This window comes from Chiloscyllium punctatum, chromosome 32 (genome assembly GCF_047496795.1).
Source record: "Chiloscyllium punctatum isolate Juve2018m chromosome 32, sChiPun1.3, whole genome shotgun sequence".
Classification (NCBI taxonomy): Eukaryota; Metazoa; Chordata; class Chondrichthyes; order Orectolobiformes; family Hemiscylliidae; genus Chiloscyllium; species Chiloscyllium punctatum.
The window spans coordinates 61090973-61115807 of NC_092770.1; the positions used below are offsets into that span (position 1 = coordinate 61090973).

Genomic DNA, 24835 nt, shown 5'->3' on the forward strand with positions numbered 1-24835 from the left:
GTGCATCAAGGTAACAGAACAGAGTGCAGGGTACAGTGTTCAGTTGCAGAGAAGGTGTAGAGAGAGCTCAACATTAACATTTAAAGAGGTCCATTCCAAATTCTGATAACAGCAGGGGAGAAGCTGTTCTTGAATCAGTTTGGTCACTGGTTACTATCTCTCCCTAAAATTTGATCCTTTCTGCACAAACATGTTATGTTTTAATGTGTTTATTATTTAATTTGCTTTGTTTCATGCATTACCACTTTTGAAAATCTGATCACTGAATTTCTCAGGTCGTTCCACCAGTTATGTTTCATGACAGTACAGCTTCATTCAGGTGTTTTAGAGTCCCAAGCATTTTTTTGTATTTGTTCATGGGATGTGGGCATTACTGGCCAAGATAATATTTATTTTGCATTCCTAATTGCTCAGAGGGGATTAAGCATCAACCATATTGACTCATGGGGAGTATTATCATTAGGCTATTATTCCAGAGATCCCAATAATGATCTGAGGGACCTGGGTTCAAATCCTGCTACGGCAGATGGTAGAATTTGGATTGAATTAAAAATCTGGGAGGGCATAAGTGAAAGGGGAAAGATATAAAAGAGACCTAAGGGGCAACTTTTTCATGCAGAGGGTGGTGTGTGTATTGAATGCGGCTGCCAGAGGAAGTGGTGGAGGCTGGTACAAATGCAACATTTAAAAGGCATCTGGTTATATGGTTCGGAAGAGTTTGGAGGGGATGTGGGCCAAGTGCTAGCAGGTGGGACTAGATTGGGTTGGGATATCTGATCAGCATGGACAAGTTGGACCGAAGGGTCTGTTCCTGTGCTGTACATCTCTAAGAGTCAAATGGTGACCATGAAACCACTGTTGATTGTCAAAAAAAACATCTGGTTCCCTGATATCATTGAGGGAGGGAAACCGCCTTTGTTATCTAGTATGGCCTACATGTGACTCCAGACCCACAGCAATGTCGTTGACTCTTTACTGCCCTCTGGGTAGTTAGAGATGGGCAGGAAATGTTGACCTACCCAGTAACACCCACATCCTGTGAATGAATTTTTGAAAAACTCCCTAACTTCCCAGAGGATATTTAAAAGTCAATCACATTGCTATGGGTCTCGAGTCACATGTGGGCCAGACCAGGTAAGGATGGCAATTGCCTTCCCTAATGAACCAGATGGGTTTTTCCAAAAATCGACAATGGTTTCATGGTCACCATTGGACTTTTAAATCTAGATTTTTATGGAATTCAAATCTTTAGATTGCTAGTCCAATGACAGCAACACTAGGCCATCGTCTCACCCACAAACACACCCACTGCATCCATTTTTAAATCCATTTTGTAGATTCATTGTGCAGTGTAACCAAATTAGTTTCCCTTGCCTTAGATTTTGAAACAGAACGTTTCAAACCAAAGAAAGCTCGAGATATTTTAAAAGCTCCCTTATTCGGTGTGAATGGTGCAGATGTGAACAGAAATGGCAGGAACTTGGGTAAAAGGAGGACTTCATGAGCGTTCTGGTACAATCCTGTAAGATCCAGCAGCTTCCGTCGCCCAAAGACATGCATGGGAAAGCCCCTCACCCCAGGGGAAGGGCCCCATTGAAATGCTAAGATGAACATTACGCCGACTGTCTCTCAGTTTGAGAAAGATGCCAAATCAGTTTATGTCTGTCAACATCTCATGTGAATGTCTCCACCACAAATCGCTCTGGTTCAATGACTGAGTGGGAGTTGGATGACCTTTGATTCGGAACAGCGATGGATCAGGACCTAAACAATGTGCTCCAGACTTTGGTCACAGTTCAAAGAGAAAGGGGTAGCGGTTTAGAATGAAGGTGTGCAAAGAATAGGGAGAGAGTGCAGTTGAACACGTGGCTGCAAGGATGGAGTAGGAGGGAGGGCTTCAGATATTTGGACAATTGGACTGCATTCTGGGGAAGGTGGGACCTGTATAAACAGGACGGGTTGCACCTGAACCAGAAGGGCACCAATATCCTGGGGGGTAGGTTTGCTAGCACTCTTCGGGGGGGTTTAAACTAATTTGGCAGGGGGATGGGATCCGGACTTGTAGTCCAGCAAGTAAGCTAGCTGTGTGTCAGGATGTCCAAGACTGTAGGGAGGCTGTGGAGAAGGTAGCACTGACAGGGACTACTTGCGGACACAGAGATGGGCTCAAGTGCGTATACTTCAATGCAAGGAGTATCAGAAATAAGGTGGGTGAACTTAAGGCGTGGATCGGTACCTGGGACTACGATGTTGTGGCCATCACGGAAACATGGATAGATGAGGGACAGGAATGGCTGTTGGAGGTTCCTGGTTACAGATGTTTCAGTAAGATTAGGGAGGGTGGTAAAAAAGGAGGGGGGGGTGGCATTGCTAATTAGAAATGGTATAACGGCTGCAGAAAGGAAGTTTGAGGGGGATCTGCCTCTGGAGGTAGTATGGGCTGAAGTCAGAAATAGGAAAGGTGCAGTCACCTTGTTGGGTGTTTATTATAGGCCCCCCAATAGCAGCAGAGATGTGGAGAAACAGATTGGGAAACAGATTTTGGAAAGGTGCAGAAGCCACAGGGTCGTAGTCATGGGCGACTTCAACTTCCCAAATATTGATTGGAAGCTCTTTAGATCAAGTAGATTGGATGGAGCGGTGTTTGTGCAGTGTGTCCAGGAAGCTTTTCTAACGCAGTATGTAGATTGTCCAACCAGAGGGGAGGCCATATTGGATTTGGTACTCGGTAACGAACCGGGACAAGTGGTGGGCTTGTTAGTGGGTGAACATTTTGGTGATGGCGACCACAATTCTGTGACTTTCACCTTGGTTATGGAGAGAGGTAGGTGCGCACAACAAGGAAGTTTTTACAATTGGGGGAAGGGAAATTACGAAGCTGTAAGACAGGATTTGAGGAGCATACGTTGGGAGCATAGGCTGTCAGGGAAGGATGTGGTGGAAATGTGGGACTTTTTCAAGGAGCAGATACGACGTGTCCTTGATATGTATGTACCGATCAGGCAGGAAAGAAATGGTCGTGTGAGGGAGCCTTGGTTGACGAGGGAGGTTGAATGTCTAGTAAAGAGGAAGAAGGAGGCTTACATAAGGTTGAGGAAACAAGGTTCAGACAGAGCAGTGGAGGGATACAGGATAGCCAGAAGGGACCTGAAGAAAGGGATTAGGAGAGCTAAGAGAGGGCATGAAAAATCCCTGGCGGATAGGATCAAGGATAACCCCAAGGCATTCTATGCGTATGTGAGAAACCTGAGAATGACGAGAACGAGGGTAGGTCCGATCAAGGACAGTGGTGGGAGACTGTGTATTGAGTCGGAAGAGATAGGAGAGGTCTTGAACAAGTACTTCTCTTCAGTATTTACGAACGAGAGGGACCGTATTGTTGAAGAGGAGAGTGTGAAACGGACTGATAAGCTAGAAGAGATACCTGTTAGGAAGGAAGATGTGTTGGACATTTTGAACAACTTGAGGATAGACAAGTCCCCCGGGCCTGACGGGATATATCCTAGGATTATGTGGGAAGCAAGAGAGGAAATTGCAGTACCGTTGGCAATGATCTTCTCGTCTTCACTGGCAACTGGGGTGGTACCAGGGGACTGGAGAGTAGCGAATGTTGTGCCCCTGTTCAAAAAAGGGAATAGGGATAACCCCGGGAATTACAGGCCAGTTAGTCTTACTTCTGTGGTAGGCAAAGTAATGGAAAGGGTACTGAGGGATAGGATTTACGAGTATCTGGAAAGACACTGCTTGATTAGGGGCAGCCAGCACGGATTTGTGAAGGGTAGGTCTTGCCTTACAAGTCTTATTGAATTCTTCGAGGAGGTGACCAAGCATGTGGATGAGGGTAGAGCAGTGGATGTAGTGTACATGGATTTTAGTAAGGCATTTGATAAGGTTCCCCATGGTAGGCTTATGCGGAAAGTCAGGAGGCATGGGATAGAGGGAAATTTGGCCAATTGGATAGAAAACTGGCTAACCGGTCGAAGTCAGAGAGTGGTGGTAGATGGTAAATATTCAGCATGGAGTCCAGTTACAAGTGGAGTTCCGCAGGGATCAGTTCTGGGTCCTCTGCTGTTTGTAATTTTTATTAATGACTTAGATGAGGGAGTCGAAGGGTGGGTCAGTAAATTTGCAGATGATACAAAGATAGGTGGAGTTGTGGACAGTGAGGAGGGCTGTTGTCGGCTGCAGAGGGACTTAGATATGATGCGGAGCTGGGCTGAGGAGTGGCAGATGGAGTTCAACCCTGCCAAGTGTGAGGTTGTCCATTTTGGAAGAACAAATAAGAATACGGAATACAGGGTTAATGGTAGGGTTCTTGGTCAGGTGGAGGAACAGAGGGATCTTGGGGTCTATGTACATAGATCTTTGAAGGTTGCCACTCAGGTGGATAGAGTTTGTAAGAAGGCCTATGGAGTATTATCGTTCATTAGCAGAGGAATTGAATTCAAGAGTCGTGAGGTGATGTTGCAGCTGTACAGGACTTTGGTTAGGCCACATTTGGAGTACTGTGTGCAGTTCTGGTCGCCTCACTTTAGGAAAGATGTGGAAGCTTTGGAGAGGGTGCAGAGAAGATTTACCAGGATGTTGCCTGGAATGGAGAGTAGGTCGTACGAGGATAGGTTGAGAGTTCTCGGCCTTTTCTCGTTGGAACTGCGAAGGATGAGGGGTGACTTGATAGAGGTTTATAAGATGATCAGAGGAATAGATAGAGTAGACAGTCAGAAACTTTTTCCCCGGGTACAACAGAGTGTTACAAGGGGACATAAATTTAAGGTGAAGGGTGGAAGGTATAGGGGAGATGTCAGGGGTGGGTTCTTTACCCAGAGAGTGGTGGGGGCATGGAATGCGCTGCCCGAGGGAGTGGTAGAGTCAGATTCATTGGCGACCTTTAAGCGGCATTTGGATAGGTACATGGATGGGTGCTTAATCTAGGATAGAAGTTCGGCACAACATCGTGGGCCGAAGGGCCTGTTCTGTGCTGTATTGTTCTATGTTCTATGATTCTGTAAACAGTAAAGGGAACCCAGGTAAGATTATGATGAGGTTCTATAGAAACTGATCTTATTCAAATGCTGTGATGTACTTGTTACCTGTAAAAATAGCGTCAAAGGTCAACAGAAAGCTACAAAAAAAATCTGTAAAGTCAGACAGATTATGAAAGTAAACTTAATTGAGACATGTAAGATAATCAGAGGGTTAGATAGGTTGTGAGAGCCTTTTTCCTCAGATGGTGACGACTAGCACGAGGGGATGTAGCTTTAAATTGAGGGGTGATATATATATATAATATAGGACAGATGTCAGAGGTAGTTTCTTTACTCAGAGAATAGTAGGGGCATGGAACACACTCCCTATAGCAGTAGTAGACTTGCCTACTTTAAGGGAAGTTAAATGGTCATCGGATAGGCATATGGATAAGAGTGGATTAGTGTAGGGTAGATAGGCTAGATAGGGTAGATAGGGTAGATTGGTTCCACAGGTCGGCACAACATCGAGGGCCGAAGGGCCTGTACTGTGCTGTAATGTTCTGTATTCTAAACTAGTTCAGAATATAAAGGCAGATAACAAAAGCTTCTATAAATAAATAAAATGAAAAAGAATGGTTCAGGTAAGCATCGGTCTTTTACAGGGTGAGAGGGGGTATTTAGTGATGGGATATGAGGAAATGGTCGAGGCTTTGAACAGGTATTTTGTATTGGTCTTCACAGTGGAGGACATGAATAACATGCCATTAAATGACAGAGATGAAGGTAAGTGAGGACCTGGAAGCCATCATTATCACAAAAGAGGTAGGTGTTGGACAAGCTAACGAGTTAAGAGTAGACAAGTCTCCTGGCCCTGATTTAGTGCATCCAGGGTACTAAAAGAGATGGCAGGGGAAATAGCAAATGCACTTATGGTAATTTTCCAAAATTCGCTCTCCTCTGGGACAGTTCCAGCAGATTGGAAAACAGTAAATGTGACACCACTGTTTAAAAAAGGGGCTAGACAAAACATGGGGAGTTATAAACTGATTAGCTTAACCTTTGTCATGAGGAAATTGCTTGAATCTACTATCAAGGAAGAAATAGCAAGGCAACTAGTTAGAAAATATCCCGTTGAGCAGACACAGTATGGGTTCATGAAAGTCAGATCAAGTTTAACCAATATAATGAAATTATCTGAAGACGTTACAAGCACAGTGGACAATGGGGACCCAATAGATGTGGTGTATCGAGATTTCCATAAGGCATTTGATAAAGTACCACACAAAAGGCTGCTGCATAAGATAAAGGTGCAAGGCATTATGGGTAAAGTATTAGCATGAATAGAGGGTAGGTTAACTAACAGGAAGCGAAGAGTAGGAATAAATGAGTGCTTTTCTGATTGGCGATCAGTGACTAGTGGCGTGCCTCAAAAATCAGTGTTGGAACCGCAATTATTCACAATTTGCATAGATAATTTGGAGTTGGGTCCGTGTGTCAAAGTTTGCAGATGACACTAAAATGAATGTTAGGGCAAAGTGTGTAGAGGACTGTGAAACTTTGCAGAGGGACATAGATACTTTAAGTGAGTGGACAAAGGTCTGGCAGATGGAATACACTGTTAATAAATGTGAAGTCATCCATTTTGGTAAGAATAACAATAAAACTAACTATCATTTGAATGGTTAAAAAGTTGCAGCTTGCTGCTATGTAGAGGGACCTGGGTGTCCTTGTGCATGAATCACAGAAGGTTGGTCTGCAGGTACAACAGGTAATTGGGAAGGAATTTTGTCCTTCATTGCTAAAGGGATTGAGGTTAAAAGCAGAAAGGTTGTGTCACAGCTGTACAGGATGCTGGTGAGGACACACCTGGAGTACTGCGTGCAGTTTTGGTCTCCTTTCTTGAGAAAGGATGTCCTGGCAGTAGTGGAGGTGCACAGGAGGTTCACGGGGTTGATTCTGGAGTTGAGGGGGTTGGCTCATGAGGAGAGACTGAATAGACTGGGATTATATTCGTTGGAATTTAGAAGAATGAGGGAGGATGTTACAGAGAAATATAAAATTATGAAGTGAATTGATAAGATGTAGAGGGAATGTTTCCGCTGGCAGGTGAAACTAGGACAAGAGGGTATAGCCTCAAGATTAGGGGGAGCAGATTTAGGACCGAATTAAGAAGGAATTTCTTCACCCAGAGTGCTGTGAATCTGTGGTATTCCCTGCCCAGTGAAGTAGTTGAGGCTTCTTCATTGAATGTTTTTAATGCTAAAGTAGTTTTTTGATCAATAAAGGAATTAAGGGTTATGGAGAGAGGATGGGTAAGTGCAGCTGAGGCTACAAAAAGATCAGCCATGGTCTTATTGAACGGTGGAGTAGGCTTAAAGGGCCAGATAGCTTGTCCTGCTCCTAGTTCTTACATTCTTGTGTTCAAAGACTGCCAGTAGTAGACTCACCAACTTTAAGGGCGTTTAAATGGTCATTGGATAGCCATATGGACGAAAATGGAATAGTGTAGGTTAGATGGGCTTCAGATTGGTTGCACAGGTCGGTGCAACATCGAATGCCCAAAGGCCTGTACTGCGCTGAAATGTTCTATGTTCTAAGTTCTAATGTGCATCTTGGCCCAAGAGGTTGTCCAAAGTGGGAAGAAGGTTTAAAAGGGGATTTTTTAAAAATTCATTCACTGGTTAAGAACATCACTGGCTAGACCAGCATTTATTACCCATGCCAGAGAGCAGTTAAGACTCGATTACATTGCTGTGAATCTGCAGGCCAGACTAGGTAAGGATGGCAAATTCATTCCCTAAAGGACATTAGTGACCCAGATGGGCTTTTCCTCACAACCAGTCATTGTTAGATTCTTCTTTTAAATGAATTCAAATTCCACCATCATGATAGGATTTGAACCCAGGTCACCAGAACATCACCTGAGTCTCTGGATTAACAGTCCAGCGATAATATCTCGAGGCTATCACCTCCCCACTATAATGTGGTAGCTGTCAACAATTCACTAACATGGGGGCCAGATAATATCTTTGCAAGCAGGGTTGGAAGTTCCATACATGTGTTGCCTGAATGAAGGAAATCTTGATTTGTTTCGAAACTATGTTTGAAAGGAAGGAGAGGGATCCAGTTACTGTGACCCATGCTAGGGCCAGCAAGACAGTAAAGAGCAGCATGAAATCCTATTTGGAGAGTACTAGGAATGAGGATCTGAATTAAAAGGTTTGAGAAAGGCTGGATAGACCGTGACTTCTTTCAGTTAAGTGAAAGATGTTGAGAGATGATCTCATAAAAGTTTATAAAATAACGAGGGGTATAGATATAGTTAATGGTACTTGACTTTTCCTAGGGTGGGGGATTTCAAGATGAGGGGGCCCATTTTTAAGGTAAGCAAAGTGAGATTTAAAAAAGACATGGGGGCCAAATCTTTTACACAGAGTGTGATTTATGTGTGGAATGAACTTCCTGAGGAAGTGATGGATGTGAATAAGGTTACAATGTTTAAAAAACATTTGGGTAGGAAAATGAATATGAAAGGTTTGGAGGGACATGGGCCAGGAGCAGTCAAGTGGGTCTAGTTTAGTTTGGGATTATGTTCGGCATAGGGAAGAAGGCATTTGTATTGCTTTCCGTTATTGGTCAGAGTATCGCGTATAGGAGTTAAGACACTTTTGGAATATTGTACGCAACTCTGGTCTCCCTCCTACTGGAAGGATGTTTGAAACTTGAAAGGGGTCAGAAAAGATTTACAAGGATGGTTCCAGGTTTGGAGGATTTGAGCTACAGGGAGAGGCTGAATAGGCTGGGGCTGTTTTTCCTGGAGCGTCGGAGGCTGAGGGGTGACCTTATAGCGATTTATTAGATCATGAAGGGCATGGATAGGGTAAATAGACAGGGTCTTTTCCCTGGGGTGGGTGAGTCCAGATATAGAGGGCAAAGATTTAGGGTGAGAGGGAGAAAATTTAAAAGGGACCTTAGGGACGTTTTCACAAAGAGGGTGGTTCATGTATGAAATAAACTGCCAGAGGAAGTGGTGGAAGCTGGTACAATTACAACCTTTAAAAGTCAGCTGGATAGTATATGAATAGGAAGGGTTTGGAGGGAAATGGGCCAAGTGCTAGAAAATGGGACTGAATTAGTTTAGGATAACTGGTCGGCATGGATGAGTTGGACCGAAGGGTCTGTTGTCGTGCTGAACATCTCTATGACTGGTTGGATCAAAGGGTCTGTTTCCGTGCTTTATGACTCTATGACAGAACCTCAAGTATTCTACTCTGTGGATTATGACCCATGGTACTTGCAAATTGGCTTAGGGATAAGCAGATTAGTGAGGAGAACATGTCGCTGACGGATTGGTGTGAGAAAGAATGGTTCCACTTAATGGGATATGGGCACCAGTATTAGGACAGGAAGGATAGGCTCTGACTGAATTGGAATGCTAGTGGAAAGGTTGAATAAGACAGTTACTTTAAAGCAGTCAATGGAATGTTTTACTTGGGTGAAAAAGATCCTATAATTAACACTTTTGAAAACAAACAAAGGAATAAAACCTGAATTAAGTCAGATATTGTACTTTAAGCACACTGATAAAGGAAAATTAAAAGATGTGAAATAAATGACTTCAGAGACAATAAAGAAATATGATTTGATTTTGACTTGATTTGATTTACTATTGTCACATGTACATAAATACGATGAAAATTTTTGTTTTCCATGCAGTACAAGCAGGTCATAACATACAAAGATCACACAGTGATAGAACAGAGTGAGTAAAAGCAAGTTACAGCTTCAGAAAAGGTGCACAAACAGCAAGATCAACATTAGGTTTAAAACTGGAGAGGTTTGTTCAGAAGTCCAGATGAGAAGTTACACCCAGAAATTGTTCTTTATACAAAATCTCAGGGTATAAGGAACAAACTACCATTGTCAATTCAACTTCAATAGTACAAATTTCAGAGACATGACTGCAAAATAAACATACAGGTAAGAGTGCACAAACAGGAAGTAGCAGCTTTGTGTAAAATTAGGAAATAGAAAAGGATTTAAGACTGTGTCTGGAATTGTATATAGATGTCCCAGTGTCAGCTGTGAAGTAACAGATTGCATAACGACAGAACCATATAGGGATGTAGTCAAAGTAGATCTCTCTCAATGGAGGATTTTAACATTCATACAGCCAAGGACAAGAAAACTAGTGTGTGCTGGAAAGAGGAAAAACATATTGTGTGTATGTGTGTGTTTGTTTGTTTATTTGTTAAGGGTTAATTTTCTGCAACATGGTCTCCTTAATCAACAAGGCAGGAACTGGTCGGAGGTTATATTAGATTTAGTCATGAATACTGTGTTAGATTTAGATTATAGCCTAAAGGTGTGTAAGCCTTATCTAATAGTGACCACAAAATAATAAAAAGTACCAGTTGAAAGTGAGAAATATAGAGCAACTACCCGATTCGTAGAGCCCAGAAAAGGCCCTTCGGCCCGTCGACTCTGCACCGACATAACGGCCACTAAAAGTGCACGAATCCCAACTTCCTGTACTTGTCCTAAATCCTTGAATATTATGATATTTGAAGTACTCATCTGCATATTCTTTAAAGATTGTAAAGTTTCCAGCCTCCTCTACCTTCCCTAGCAGTGCATTCCAGATTCCCACCACACACTGAGTGAAGACATTTTTTTTCCCCAAATCCCCTATGAATGTCCTGCCCCTTACCCTGAAATTATGTTCTGTTATGATTGACCCCTCACCCAAGGGGAGCAGCTGCTCTCTATTCATCCCCCTCATAATCTTATACACCTCAATCATGTCTGTATCAGTCTTCTCTGCTCTAAAGAAAACAATCCAGCCTGTCTGGGCTCTCTTTATAGCTCAGTTTCTCCATCCCAAGCAACGTGCTCCTGTGTAACCCCTCTGGTGCTATCACATCCTGCTTGTAGTGAGGGGACGAGAGCTGCCCACAGTTCTCCAGCTGTGCCCTAACCAACACTCTGTACAACTCCAGCATTACCTCCTTGCTCTTATACTCTATCCCACGACTGATGAAAGCAAGTGTTCCATTTGCCTTATTAACCATCCTATTCACGTTCTCTGGTGATTGCAGGGATCTGTGAATGATTACCCCAAGATTGCTTTGGTCTAACATTGTACTAAAGTTCAAAAGTTAGGTAAGACTGACTTCAATGTGCAGAGTCAGAGACTGTTCGCAGTAAACTGGGCAAATCTGTTCAAAACTGAAGCTCCATGTTGAAAAAAGGATTGAACGTGATACAGAAACAGTTCACATCCCTAAGAGAAAAGAATTCTGCTTGCTAAAGAAAACATCCAGGGACATTTAAAACTGAACAGACAGAGTATACAGAAGTGCAAAATGTAGCACATATCCTGGCCAATGAGAAGGACACAGAGCACCACTGGTTAGACCTCAACTGGAATATTATGTACAGTAATGGCCCCTGCATTGTAGGAAAGATGTGAATGCTTTGGAGAGAGTGCGGAGGCAATTTTACAAGAATGGTTCCAGCACAGCTTCAATGATGAGGATGGACGGATTGAAGAAGTGGAGGGGAGATCTTATAGAGGTTTTCAAAATCATGACCAGGCTGGATTGAGTACTTAGGGAGAAGCTGGTCCCAGTCATGAAAGAAACAAGAACAAGAGAGCACAGATTTACCGTGATGTACAAACGAAATAAGGGTGACATGAGAGAAAAACTCTTCCACTCAGTGAATGGATAGAGTTTGGAATGTAATGCCTAGAAATATGGTGAAGTCAGCTTTAACCCATGAGATATTGAATGATTATTTGGATAGAAATCCAAGACAAGGGTACAGGAATACAAGATGGGAGTGTGAAAAGAAACCTGCAAGAGATACTAAAATAAACTCAAATCTTCTTTTTGCCGTTACATTAGGAACATTAGGGTGGTCAGAGCACACAGATCGTGTTGAAATTGTAGATGAAAAGCAGGAAATGGGGGAATGTCAAAATTAACGTTGCCTCGATGTTTACTGTAACGGAAGACAATAGGCATACTAGAATTTATAATTGGGTTTTATTGTCGCGTGTACTCAAGTGCAGGAGTTCAGTGTGAAACTAATGTTGAATCAGGGAGACGGACTCATCAAATTAATGGAAATAATCAAATAAAGAGTGACCAATTCCTCGGATCAGATGGTTTCCATCACTATGTTCAAAAGAAGGAGGTGGTAACATTCCAAATGCTCAAACTATCATTTTCTCAAGTTCAGGAGCCTGTGTCTCAATTGGGAACTGCACATATCACTCTGCTACTTAAGGAAGGCGAGAGAGGGAAACTACAGAATATGCAGCATACTGGAGTCTTATTCTTTTGTACTCTTACCAAATTGATGCAAGATCTGGTAGAGGGGAACAGCTGACTGTTGTTGTGGCTGGTGTGTTAATGAGGCAAATCCATAAATCCTGTTGGGACAGATTTGTCCATGCCTAAGTCCTCTGATAAGCTTTTATTTGCATCATTTACTCTGCTGATAGGCTTATGTTATCTAACAGCTCAACAGTTTAATTTCAAAATGGAGTTCAGTTACTTTGCTTTGACTTGATACACTTGGCGGAAAAAAAAACAGTTGCAACCAGCTTTGGTATCACTGTTACAATAGGAAATTGTGTCTTTTCCAAAGCAAAAATTATATATTCTTTTCCGATCATCCTTCAATATCACTCCCATTGTCCAGAAACACATCAATTCATAAGTTGTCGGGAGACACGTGAGAATTCTGAAATGGTTTTGTGTTTCTAAGCGGACCTGCGTTTGAAAACCCTCAGAAGCAAATGGGGTGGGGAAATGTAAGAAGTACACAGGAAAATTATACAATGGTCACCTTCCTAATGAGCACAGTCACAGTATGGTACACCAGGGAGAGCTTTCAACCTGTTGTGACTCAGCTGGCTGTTTGGGAGCACTGGTTAAATTGTTCCTCTTCCCCTGCCATTTTTCCCTCAGTCCTGAAAATATTTCCTTTACAAGCGCACATTCAGTTCCCTTCAGCATATTGCTATTGATTGTGCTTCAGGACATTCCATTCCAGATCGCAGCAAGAAGAAATTGTTTCCATCCCCCTCTTTGACAAAACTTTAAAGCTACACACTCTGCCTACCAGCTTATCCTGATTTACTTGTCACATTATACGGAACACGCCCATGAAAATCTGTTTCTGCGGTAAGAAACTAATCTCTTAAATATCTCAGATCGTTGCACAGGCAGCTATGGGGAGACATTAGCACGGTGGCAGTGTCACTGATGTAGAACTGTAGGCACCCAATTCAATGTTTTGGGAGGGATTCAAATGAATCAATCTATAATTGGAAGCTAATCTCAATAATGGAGACCATGACAATTATCATTGATTGCCATGAAAATCCATCTGGTTCACTTGTATCCTTCAGGAAGGGAAATCTGTCATCCTTACCTGGTCTGACCTGCACGTGACCCCAGACCCAGAGCCTTGTGGTTGTCTCGTGCACTGGTCTAGGAAGCCATTCAGTTCAAGGGCCCTCGGGGATGTCAGTATTGCCCAAATCCTGTGAAAGAGATCTTGGAACTAATGCTTGCCACGTCATGCTGTTTGCGATTAAAACTAAACGAAGCAAGTGTCTCTGGTATGGCAATGTGATCCAAACTATGATGTGAGAGAGAGAATGCCTGAGAAGGCACATGGTCCAGCTAGCATCCCCCCCGAATGTGACCTTTGCCATATGTGACAGGGGGGTTGGAAGAGCCCCAGCACTTCAATGGGTGTGGAATCTCTGGTCGAGTGAGTTTCCTGCCCCACTGAAGGAAAAGCATTTCCCTTATTTTACCTTTGTCTTAGTGTTCATCCCTTCTCTGTCTTTCAGCTTCAGAAGCAGTTGTTGGAACTGGATGAGGATGACCCCTGCTATGAATTCCGAAGGGAGCGATTCACTGTCCACCGCACTCATCTCTATTTCTTGCACTACGAGTTTGAGCTTTCTGCTGAAGACACTGAGGTTACTCTGGTAGCTCAGCTCTCAATGGACAGGTCAGAACATTTGCTCCTATCTTGTTCTGTTGAAGGGTAATTCCAGTTTCTTCAGTATCGTCCTTATAACACTGATTGTCACCTCATTTCTCAATGACAACAAAACTGCGTCAACAATTCACCCATAAGCCCCTTACATTCACCAGACATCTCACCTGTCTTTAACCAATCTAAAGTTCATAGTGTCATGAGAGCACAGAAAGAGGCCATTCCCCCCTCCAAGTCCCTGCTAGCCCTTTGAGGACTAATCCAGTCAATCCCAATCCCTTGCTCTATTCCCATAGGCCTGCAATTTTATTTTCCTCAAATTTTGTTTGAGAGTATTCATCGTCTCTACTGCTGTCCCTGTAGGCAGAGTGTTCTACATCATCACTTGCTGTGCAAAACAGTTCCCTTTAGGTGCCCTCTCTCCTCTCGCCCAAATCCTAAACTCTGAGTCCTTTAGTCCTTACACCATGAGCTAATGCAGACAGTTTTTCTGTGTCTTCCTTAATTAAACCTGTCACAGGATTACAAAACATGGGAGCAGCAATAGGTCATTTGGCCCATCAAGTTTGCTCTACTGTTCAATGAGATCAATTAGGTAATCCTCAACTCTACTTTCCTGTCTTTCCCCATATCCCTTGATTCCCTTCCTGATTAAAATTCTGTCTATTTCAGCCTTGAATATACTTAATGACCCAGCCTCAACAGCTCTCTGTGCTACAGCACTCGACATATTCACTATCCTCTGTGAGAAGCAATTCTTGCTCATCTCTGTCCTAAGTGTACCACCTTTTATCCCGAGATGATGCCCTCTAGTCCTGAACTCTGCCACAAGGGGAAACAACCTTTCCGCATCTACCCTGTCAAGTCTCTGAACAGCCTTTTATGTTTCAATAAGGTCATATCTAATTTTTCTAAATCCCAGTGAGTACAGGCCCAATCTACTCAACCTCTCCTTAAATGATAGTGCCTTCATACCAGGTATTGGTCAAGAGAATCTTCTCTGAACCGTTCCCAATGCTAGTACATCTTTCATTCGATAAAAGGCCAAAACTGTTCACAGTATTCCAGCTGTGATCTGAATAATATTCACAAGACCTCTATTTCCTTTGACGTAAAGACCAACATTGTATTTACCTTTCCTATTACCCTCTGGACTTGGATGCTAGCTTTTTACGATGGACAAGGGCTCCAAGATCCCTCAGTTCTGTAGCTTTCTGTAGTCTTTCAGCATTTAAATAATGTTCAGCTCCACCATTCTTCCTGCCGAAGTGCATAACCCCACGTTCACTTCTATCAAATTGTCCTGGGACCTCCTTCGCTCCACGGAAATAACCCAGATTAGTAGGTCACCTAACTTTGTATCTAAAACCTTGCATCACTCGAACCATTCTCCTATACGTCCTGTGCACCTTCTCTGGGGCCCTCACATCCTTTCCAAAAGGCGGTGACCAGAACTGGACACAACACTATAGTTGTAGTCACATTGTGCGTTCCTGATGAAAGTCTTTTGCCCAAAATGTTGATTTTCCTGCTCCTTGGATGCTGCCTGACCTGCTGTGCTTTTCCAACACTACTGTAATCTTGACCCATCTCATCTATAGATTCTTGTGGGTTTTGTCCATGTCATTTCCCCTCCCCCCACACTCCACACCGTCCTGTCCTGTCCCATCCCAGACTCAACTGCTGATAGGATTGTGAGCTTGCATTCTGTCATGGTACAAAGGAGTAGAGTCTCCTGTATGTAGGAGTGCTTTCATCGCACTCGGCCCTTGGGGAATGGGAAAGCTGCTCCTATTCAGGGACCTATTGCCCAGTTTCTGAACTGTGTGCTTGGTACAAACTGCAACCCCACTCTGCTGACAGAGGATTAGACAGGTTTAATAGCACCACAAATAATTGTCCCACAACAAAGTATTGAAAATGTGTTGCTGGAAAAGCGCAGCAGGTCAGGCAGCATCCAAGGAGCAGGAGAATCGACGTTTTGGGCATAAGCCCTTCTTCAGATTCCTGAAGAAGGGCTCATGCCCGAAACGTCGATTCTCTTGCTCCTTGGATGCTGCCTGACCTGCTGCGCTTTTCCAGCAACACATTTTCAGCTCTGATCTCCAGCATCTGCAGTCCTCACTTTCTCCTTCAACAAAGTATTACCTATTTCTGAGAAGAAAAACTGCTAGAAGTACCAATAGGTTGGAGAAAGTTGCTGTTTCCTGTGCACAATGGAAGGTTGAACAGTTTGGCCCCACATCCTTCAGAGTTTAGAAGAACAAGAGTCAATCTTATTGAAATGTGAATGATTCTGAGTGAGCTTGACCAGGGGTTGCTGAGAGAAGGTTGAGGAATCTAGGTCTAGGGGAAATTGGTTCAAAATGTAACCTTCTAAACATGGTTGGATTCTGACACATCTGCCCACTATTCCTTTCAAGGGTACAGTGGGGCAGCATGGTAGCTCAGTGGTTAGCACTGCTGCCTCACAGCACCAGAGACCTGGGTTCGATTCCAGCCTCAGGCGACTGTGTGTGTGGAGTTTGCATGTTCTCTCTGTGTCTGCGTGGGTTTCCTCCCATAGTCCAAAGATGTGCAGATTAGGTGAATTGGCCAAGCTAAATTGCCCCATAGTGTTCAGGGATGTGTAGGTTAGGTTCCTTTGTCAGGGGTAAAATTGAGGGTAGGGGAATGGGTCTGAGTGGGTTACTCTTCAGAGGGTTGGTGTGCACTTGTTGGGCCAAAGGGTCTGTTTCCACATTGTAGGGATTCTCGCAAAAAATAAGCCCAGTGCCCACTATATAGTCCTTGTGATTTGTACAGCTATTGGAAAACTTTGTTCACATTATGCTCTAACTTTTCAGATATACTGGTGAACAATTAATTTGCCTTTTTGATTTTGTTTTGTACCTGACAAATACATTTATTGATCTGTGCATGTGAAAATCTAAATTCCATTGCACCTCCACGGTTTCTAACTTTTCGTCAGATATAACATTCTTAAATCATCCTTTACCTGGCTCCAAAATGAACTTGTTTGTGTGTAAAGGTAACTGTCATGGTTTTTCCCATTCAGTCTGTCACTCGCTTTGTAATCTTGTGTTCCACTCTTTGACATAACACCCAGCATTGTTTCTTTGAAATCAACTAGGCTTTCACCAGTTTCCTCATTTCCCCTCCCCCCACATTATCCCAGTCCCAAGCCTCCAATTCAGCATCGCCCTCTTGACCTGTCCATCGTCTTTCCCACCTACCTGCTCCACCCTCCTCTCCGACCTATCATCTTCTCCCCCACCTTCCTCTACCTATTGCATTCCCAGCTACCTTCCCCCCAGCCCCATCCCCATTCCCCTCCCATTTATCTCTCAGCCCCTCCGGCCCACAAGCCTCATTCCTGATGAAGAGCTTATGCCCGAAACATCGATTCTTCTGCTCCTCGGATGCTGCCTGACCTGCTGTGCTTATCCAGTACCACACTCTCAACCGTTGTGTCATTGGCAAACTTGGAGATAAGGCTATAATCTGTTATAAGTAATTATGGTGAATATTTGCGGCCCTGACACAAATCTTTCTGGGACACCATTAGTCTCTTCCTTTGATTTCAAGTACGTAACCATTCCCTATTCTTCACCACTGAACCAATTGCCTAACCTGGTTAAGAATCCAAATTCAATTCCATTCACTTGCAGCCTTTTGTGTGGAACCTTGTTGAATGCCTCCTGGAAGTGTATTATAAAATACTTCACGTGCTGCAGTTGCTTCCTCAGAAAATTCAATTAGGTTCAGTGGCCATGACTTAGCCTTTACAAATCCATCTCTCTAATCAGCTCAAATTTCTCTAAGTGCTCAGTCGCTCTGTCTTTATTTATAGATTCCAGTAACAAATGCAAGACTAACAGGTCTATAATTTCCTGGCTTCTCCCTCTCATAGTTCTTCAATGTAATGGAATTACGTTTGCAATCTACCAATTTGCAGAGACAATCCCTCAATCAAGAGAGAGAGAAATGGATGATTACTGCTAAAGGTTCTGAAAATTTTTCACCCACTTTTTATTAAAAACCCTGGAGTGGGAACTACCAGGTCTTGGGACTGAAGATGGACAATTTCCCACTGTTTTGTCTAATACTGCATTCACTAATTTTAGAAATTTCATTATTGGTTTTGCAAGAATGTCAGGAATATAATGCGCTTTCCCTGTGGTGAAGAATGATATTTAATAATTGTTCAACAGATGAAATTGCAAAAATGTGTTTTTAACGGACCTTTGGCTCTGCCAATGCAATTGTACAACTTCTTCTATTAATCCTGACATCTCTCATTGCATTCCCAGCTTGCAACTAATGAGTGTTGCTCTTCCCACAGGCTGCAGATGTTGGAGGCTATCTGCAAGCACTGGGAGGGGCCTATTAGTCTTGCGCTGTACCTGTCCGATGCTGAGGCCCAACAATTCCTCCGCTACGCCCAAGGTTCAGAGGTCCTGATGAGCAGGAGCAACGTTGGGTACCACATCGTCTACAAGGAAGGACAATTCTATCCTGTCAACCTGTTGCGGAACATCGCCATGAAACATGTTAACACACCCTACATGTTCCTGTCCGATATTGACTTCCTCCCTATGTACGGTCTCTATGAGTACCTGAGGTAATGAGATGGAGTCGCGTGTCTATGTCCGTGGTAGGGCTCGCACCACGCTGCCTGAAGAATGGGCTGAATGATGTGGCTTTACAATTATAACTATTGATAGTTTGCAGCAATATAATGCAGCCAACTGGTTCATGCAAGTGTCCATGATACAAACAAGCCTCCATCCTATCAACTTATTCCTTTCTCCCACCCCACTGTGTTTATCTAGCTTTTCCTTAAATGCCAGTCACCTCAAAAACTTGTTGGTAAATCTCAACTTCTGGCCACTTTCTGGCTAAAGAGGGCTCTCCTGAATTCCCAATTGGGCTTATTAGTTTAATTTGATATATTGTCACATCTACCTGAGTACAGTGAAAAGTTTTGTTTTGCATGCAGTAGTGACTGCCATATCTCTCTGACACCTAGTTCTGGGAAATAAGGTAGCTTGCTGAGCTGGAAGGTTTGTTTTCAGACTTTTTGTCACCATGACTAGGTCACATCATCAGCTTCACGGGAGACTCTCATTGATGATGTTACCCAGTCGTGGTGACGAAACATCTGAAAACAAACCTTCCAGCTCAGTGAGGTAACTTACATTCATATCATCGACCTGAGCTACAAATCTCAAAAATCGCTAAGTTAGTTCTGGTCTTTCCCTAGAAGTAGAAACATTGTTTCTCCATTTCAAACACGATTATTATTGGGCCACATCTCTTTAATCTAGAGAGATGAGCAATGATCTGATCGGACCCTTTCTGATCAGGAGAATCGCTGTGTTCTTGTACAGTCAGTTCTTCTATAACGTGATGGGTGCGTTCGTGTGCAAGCCCGCATCATAGAAGAATCGCACTTTAGAAATAGTGCTTAAAGTGTCGGTGATCTAATGGCGTTACAGCCAACACACGTTTTAAGAGTTTGAGCTTTAGAAACAGTATCCCCAATTCGTCAATTGTTACAGTGAATTTGCATTGACAAAGCATGTTATAGCAGAATGACCTGCAGCTCTTTCTCAGTGTTTCTGCAGTGCCTGTGTATCTTTCCTAAGATGAACAGCAGAGCTGGGCACACTAGTGGACTTCAGCTGAGATGAGTCTTTTGGGAATTGCTCAGTCCTTGCTTATCTGAGGGGTAACTGATAAGAGAAACAACGGGCAGGGTGGTGCGATGCAGCCACTGCTGGTCTTTCAGTCTATGGCATTGGGCTCACACCTGTGCCAAAGGAATGGCATCAGACCAGCCTGCTGACTGTTGTGCCTGACCTCCCACTTGCCTGCGTTCTGACCCAGCTTACAACTTGTTCTTTCTCGCACACTTTTGGCATTCTTCCTCTCTCAATTCTTCCCTGTCACAGAGGGATTTAAACAGCCAACTAGTGGTTGTCACCCATTTTGTCTCCCTTACCTATTCATACTTCTTGCTAACTCGCAGACTATTTTAGACACCCTGGTGACACCCTCCAGATTTTCCAGTTCCAACATTGCGCTCTCAAAAGGTAAACTCGGAAAGCCTTTTGAAAAAGCTGTGGCGTTTTAATTTAACCCCATCCTTGTTCACCAACGTGCACAATAAAGTTGCGACACGTCTCCAGGGCAGCTGGGACGTAGACCTGGGTCTCCAGGCTCAGAGGTAGAATCGCTGTCACTGTGCCACAAGACCTCTGTCCATTAAGCTCAGACCTCAGATCAAGGGGGACACATTCTCCTCGGCGCAGTGCTGTTCAATGGACCAGCAGCAGCACCTACAGGAATATGTCAGTACTGCAACTGCTGGGAAAATCATCAATAATATATCGTCAATCTTTTTTTTTGTCACCTCTCCACTCTTTTTCAGATATATTTTATCGAAGTGGGGAATGGAAGACTAGTTACAGGATGTATTGAATTAGTCATCAGTTCTTACAAAATAAATTTTGAGTCTCCCTGAAATTTTAAAGACCTCTCAGACTGTTCAGTCCCTTCCCCACGACATTGCAATGCCTTGTTGCCTGTGCCCTCACTTACTCTTATCTTAATTTCTCTCACCTTTTGTCCTCTATACTCTACTATTGCATCTTCCTGTCTGCACTCACTTTTATTCCTCTGTACTCCATCATCCCTGTCTCCCTCTCTCCTCTACACCCACTCTCTCGCTCTTCCCTGTCGGCGCCAGTCTCCCTCTCCTCCCTCAGTCTCCATCTCACCTCCCCACTCCCTCTATCTCCCCTCTCTCCCACACTCCCTTATGTTTCTCCGATTGTCCACGTGTCTCCCTCTCTCCCCGACACTCCCTCTTTCTCCCTCTCTCCCTGACACTCCCTCTGTCTCCATCTCTCCATGACACTTCCTCTGTCTCCCTCTCTCCCCTGACACTCTCTCTGTCTCCCTCTCTCCCTTGACACTCCCTCTGTCTCCCTCTCTCCCCAACACTCCCTCTATCCCCTGTACTCCCTCTGTTTCCGTCTCTCCCCCGACACTCCCGCAGTGTCTCTCTCTCTCTCTCTCTCTCCCCTGCACACTCTGTCTCTGCCTTTTCCACACAATCCCTCTCTGCCTCATAGCCCTCGCTCTCTTTATCTCCCCTTACTTTTTGTGTGCATTTATCCCTCTCTCCGCTGCCTCTCTCTCTCTCTCTCTTACCCCTTCAGTGCACCTCTCTCCCCAGGCTTTCTCTCTTCACCGTTTCCCCTCTGTCTGACCCCTCTCACTAGTCTCTCATGCGATGCCCTGGTGAGTATTGTGTCCTCGGAATTATTTGCGGTTCTGATGACTCTGTGTGTGTGTGTGACCTTTTCTTGCAGAAAGTCAGTTCTGCAGCTGGACATGGCCAACACAAAGAAGGCGCTGATAGTGCCAGCATTTGAGACTCTCCGCTATCGTCTGTCCTTCCCGAAATCTAAGGCGGAGTTATTGTCCATGTTAGACATGGGAACACTCTTCACTTTTAGGTAATGACTGACATTCCTGTAACACATGTCGAACTTCATGCCTGCAATATACTGTGTCCATAGGTGTTTTGTATAAATTTTGTTGCACTTGATTTCAGATGGCCATCAGCCCCTGGCCTCAGTACTGGGCTAGGGACCTCAACTGGAATAGGCAGGCCCTGATCAGTGCTAAATGTCTGTTGGAAAGTGGTCAGACCATGAGCCTTAGGTGATGATGGTTCTGCCCCGGTTACAAACACCTTAACAGTCAAATAGCCTAACTCCAGTCGCTTCCTATGAGACCTACAGGGGAGAAGCAGATGCCTGTGGAGCTGGGCATCAAATTCCTCCTTTCTTGAGATCTCCCTCTTCAAGGCTATGTTTGAGTGGAAGGAGTCGCTCCTAATACAAAAATGTAGTTCCGCTTCCCCGTTGCAGCCCCTTTCTGTTTCCCCAACTTTGTAGCTTGCCTTCCCCACATTGAAGACTCCCTCGATCCGTCACCACTGTCCCACCCCATTTCCTGATGTCTCCGCCATGCCGAAATATGGAAAATAGGGATAGCAGTTTGCCATTCAGCCCATCAAATCCCCTCCATCGTTCCACATGATCAGAGGCGATCCCATATCTGAAGGTCTTACTCCTGCTCTCTCCCCATACTGCTCGACAGCTTTAACATCTAGAAATTTCTTTCTTAAGAAATCAGGGATTTGGCCACCACAGCCTTCTGTGGGAGAGAATTCCTCAGCGTCACTCCCCACCACCTAATTTTCCTCATTTCCATCTGGAATGGACTACCCTGTTTCCTGAAAGAGTTGTCCCTTCTTCTGGTCCAGGGGAACATCCTCCATGTGTCCAGTCTGTCCGCAATCTCCCATGTTTCAATTCGATCCTATTTTATTTGTCCAAAGTCCAGGGAATGCGGTTAATCCATATCGCCTTTAGGGATTTACCTGCCATCGCATGTGAACATTTGCTCCTTCTATGGTAGGTATATCTTTTCCTAGGTTAAGGAGAGAGAAACATCATACTTTACTCCATGTATGGTCTCATTGAGGCCCTATGCAGCTGTAGCAATATAACCTTCCTCCTGTACACAAATGAAGGCTAACGTGTTATTTGTTTTCTGCACTTTTTGCTACTTCCGCATTCCTGCTTTCAGTGACTGGTGTACAAGAACAGCCAAGTCTCTTTGTACGTGAACATTTCCAGTCAGCCAGTCTCCCTACACCCTCTCTGTCTCTCCCCACTGTGTACATCTTCCCTGTCTCTCCCCACTCTCCAACGGTCTCCCTGTCTCTCCCCACTCTCCTGCACCCTCCCTGTCTCTCCCCACTCTCCAACGGTCTCCCTGTCTCTCCCCACTCTCCTGCACCCTCCCTGTCTCTCCCCACTCTCCTTACACCTCTCTGTCTCTCCCCAGTCTCCGAACACCCTCCCTGTCTCTCCCCACACCTCTACACCCTCCCTGTCTCTCCCCATTCTCCTACAGCCTCCCTGTCTCTCTCGACTCTCCTATGGCCTCCCTGTCTCTCCCCAGTCTCCGTACATCCTTCCTGTCTCTCTCCAGTCTCCTACAGCCTCCCACTCTCTCTCGACTCTCCTATGGCCTCCCTGTCTCTCCCCAGTCTCCTTTCAGCCTCCCTGTCTCTCCCCAATCCCTCTGGACCAGGCAGACATATGGCTGTCTTGGCACAAAGGTGCCTCCTGATAACTGATTCTGCCGGAGGGAATATGCAAATGAGACTGTGTACCTGACCTTTGACTGTTACTGAGTTTGGTGGGAGAGACTGTATCCTGTCACTGATCGCTGACGTAGTGGCTGGATACAGATGCCCCTTGTTAGGTCCAGGATTGAGATGGGCCGCGACTGAATCCCAGGAGTGAAGAATAACCACAGCCACGAGGTTTATTAAATTTTAGTGAGCCTATCAGTAACAAGTGTGAGAGAGATGTAGCCTGTGGATGGAGGAGAAACTCCTCACTGTTTCGTTCTGGTTAATTCTAGGAGATGATTTTTCTGTGATTGGTGTTGAAAGCTGAAGTCTAAAGTTTGTCTATAATAGGGCACTGGAACAAACATTCTGTTAGATTCTTCAGTACCTTGTTATCTCGATTCAGATTCTTATGTTGCAGGAGGTGACGTAATTATCGAGCATAGATACCCTGCTGGAGCCCATCACAAATGGTGTCTAATTTGGCTCAAATAACATCCAAAATAAACCCTTTTCTTGTTCTTATGATGGCCACTGAATTTGTTGGTTGATTGTTGATATAATTTCTTAGTACAGCCAATGGTGCTTCCATAATTGAAATGACCCATTCCTTAATCTCAGCCATAAAGCCTGAACCATGTGCATTCACATATACTTTGAGATGAGATGGCTATGCATTGTCTCTCATTCATACTTCATTAAGGCTCAGTGAACATGAGAAGAGGCATAAGTCACTGGTATCTAGTTGATGTGCACTTGAAGTCATAAAGTCATATAGCATGGAAACAGACCCTTCAGTCAAACTAGTCCGACCCGCCTGCTTCTGGCCTCTCTCCCTCCACACCTTTCCTATTCATGTACTTATCTAGTGTCTTTTAAATGTTGCAATTGTACCCACATCCACCGTTTCCTCGGAAAGTCCATTCCACACGTGAACCACCCTCAAGATTTGCCCCTCATCTGTCTCCTCTCATGTTAAACCAATCCAAACCCATCTAAATGGTGCGATTGTTGTACAGTGTAAATTAAAATTCAAGTGAAAGTGGGAAATACAAGGTGAAGGGAGTATCCTTGTGTGCTACCATATGACAATTGGACCATTGCAGGAAGATCCCATTCAGCTGAAGGCGCCCGGTGGGGGAATTGGAATTTGCACAGAGAATGTCCGCAACTCACTGCCATCTTCTGCTCTGTAGATATCATGTTTGGACCAAGGGTCACGCTCCGACGAACTTTGCCAAATGGCGGACGGCCACCACCCCCTATCACGTCAATTGGGAGGTGGACTTTGAGCCTTATGTTGTAGTAAGGCGCGACTGCCCGGAGTACGACAGGAGATTTGTCGGGTTTGGCTGGAATAAAGTAGCACATGTCATGGAGCTGGATGCACAGGTATGGTATTCCATCCCAGCATCCTTTAGGTATACTGGGCCATCCTATTCATTGCATGAAATGCTTATTTAGACTGGAGGAAGTCACTTTTTAGCTCACAGGTGCAGCACGCTTCCAGTCTCGCTAGATTGATCCACCACCTCAAGCTGCTGCTTCCAGCCTGAGATTTCACCTTAAAACCCCATTCCTCAATAGCTTTGAGGTTTGTCTCTGTCAAGATGATGCAGTT

At 44.3% G+C, this 24835-nt stretch overlaps 1 protein-coding gene across 3 annotated transcripts in view; it reads left to right on the forward strand.

Annotated features, from left to right (window-relative positions):
• Positions 1-24835, forward strand: part of large1 (LARGE xylosyl- and glucuronyltransferase 1) — a 498409-nt gene that overhangs the window by 467566 nt on the left and 6008 nt on the right. For all 3 annotated transcript variants that reach the window (XM_072552482.1, XM_072552480.1, XM_072552481.1), the window contains 4 exons: positions 13840-14003; positions 18337-18615; positions 21374-21520; positions 24411-24606. In XM_072552482.1, coding sequence (XP_072408583.1) covers positions 13840-14003; positions 18337-18615; positions 21374-21520; positions 24411-24606 — 786 coding nt within the window. The remainder of the gene's footprint in view (positions 1-13839; positions 14004-18336; positions 18616-21373; positions 21521-24410; positions 24607-24835) is intronic.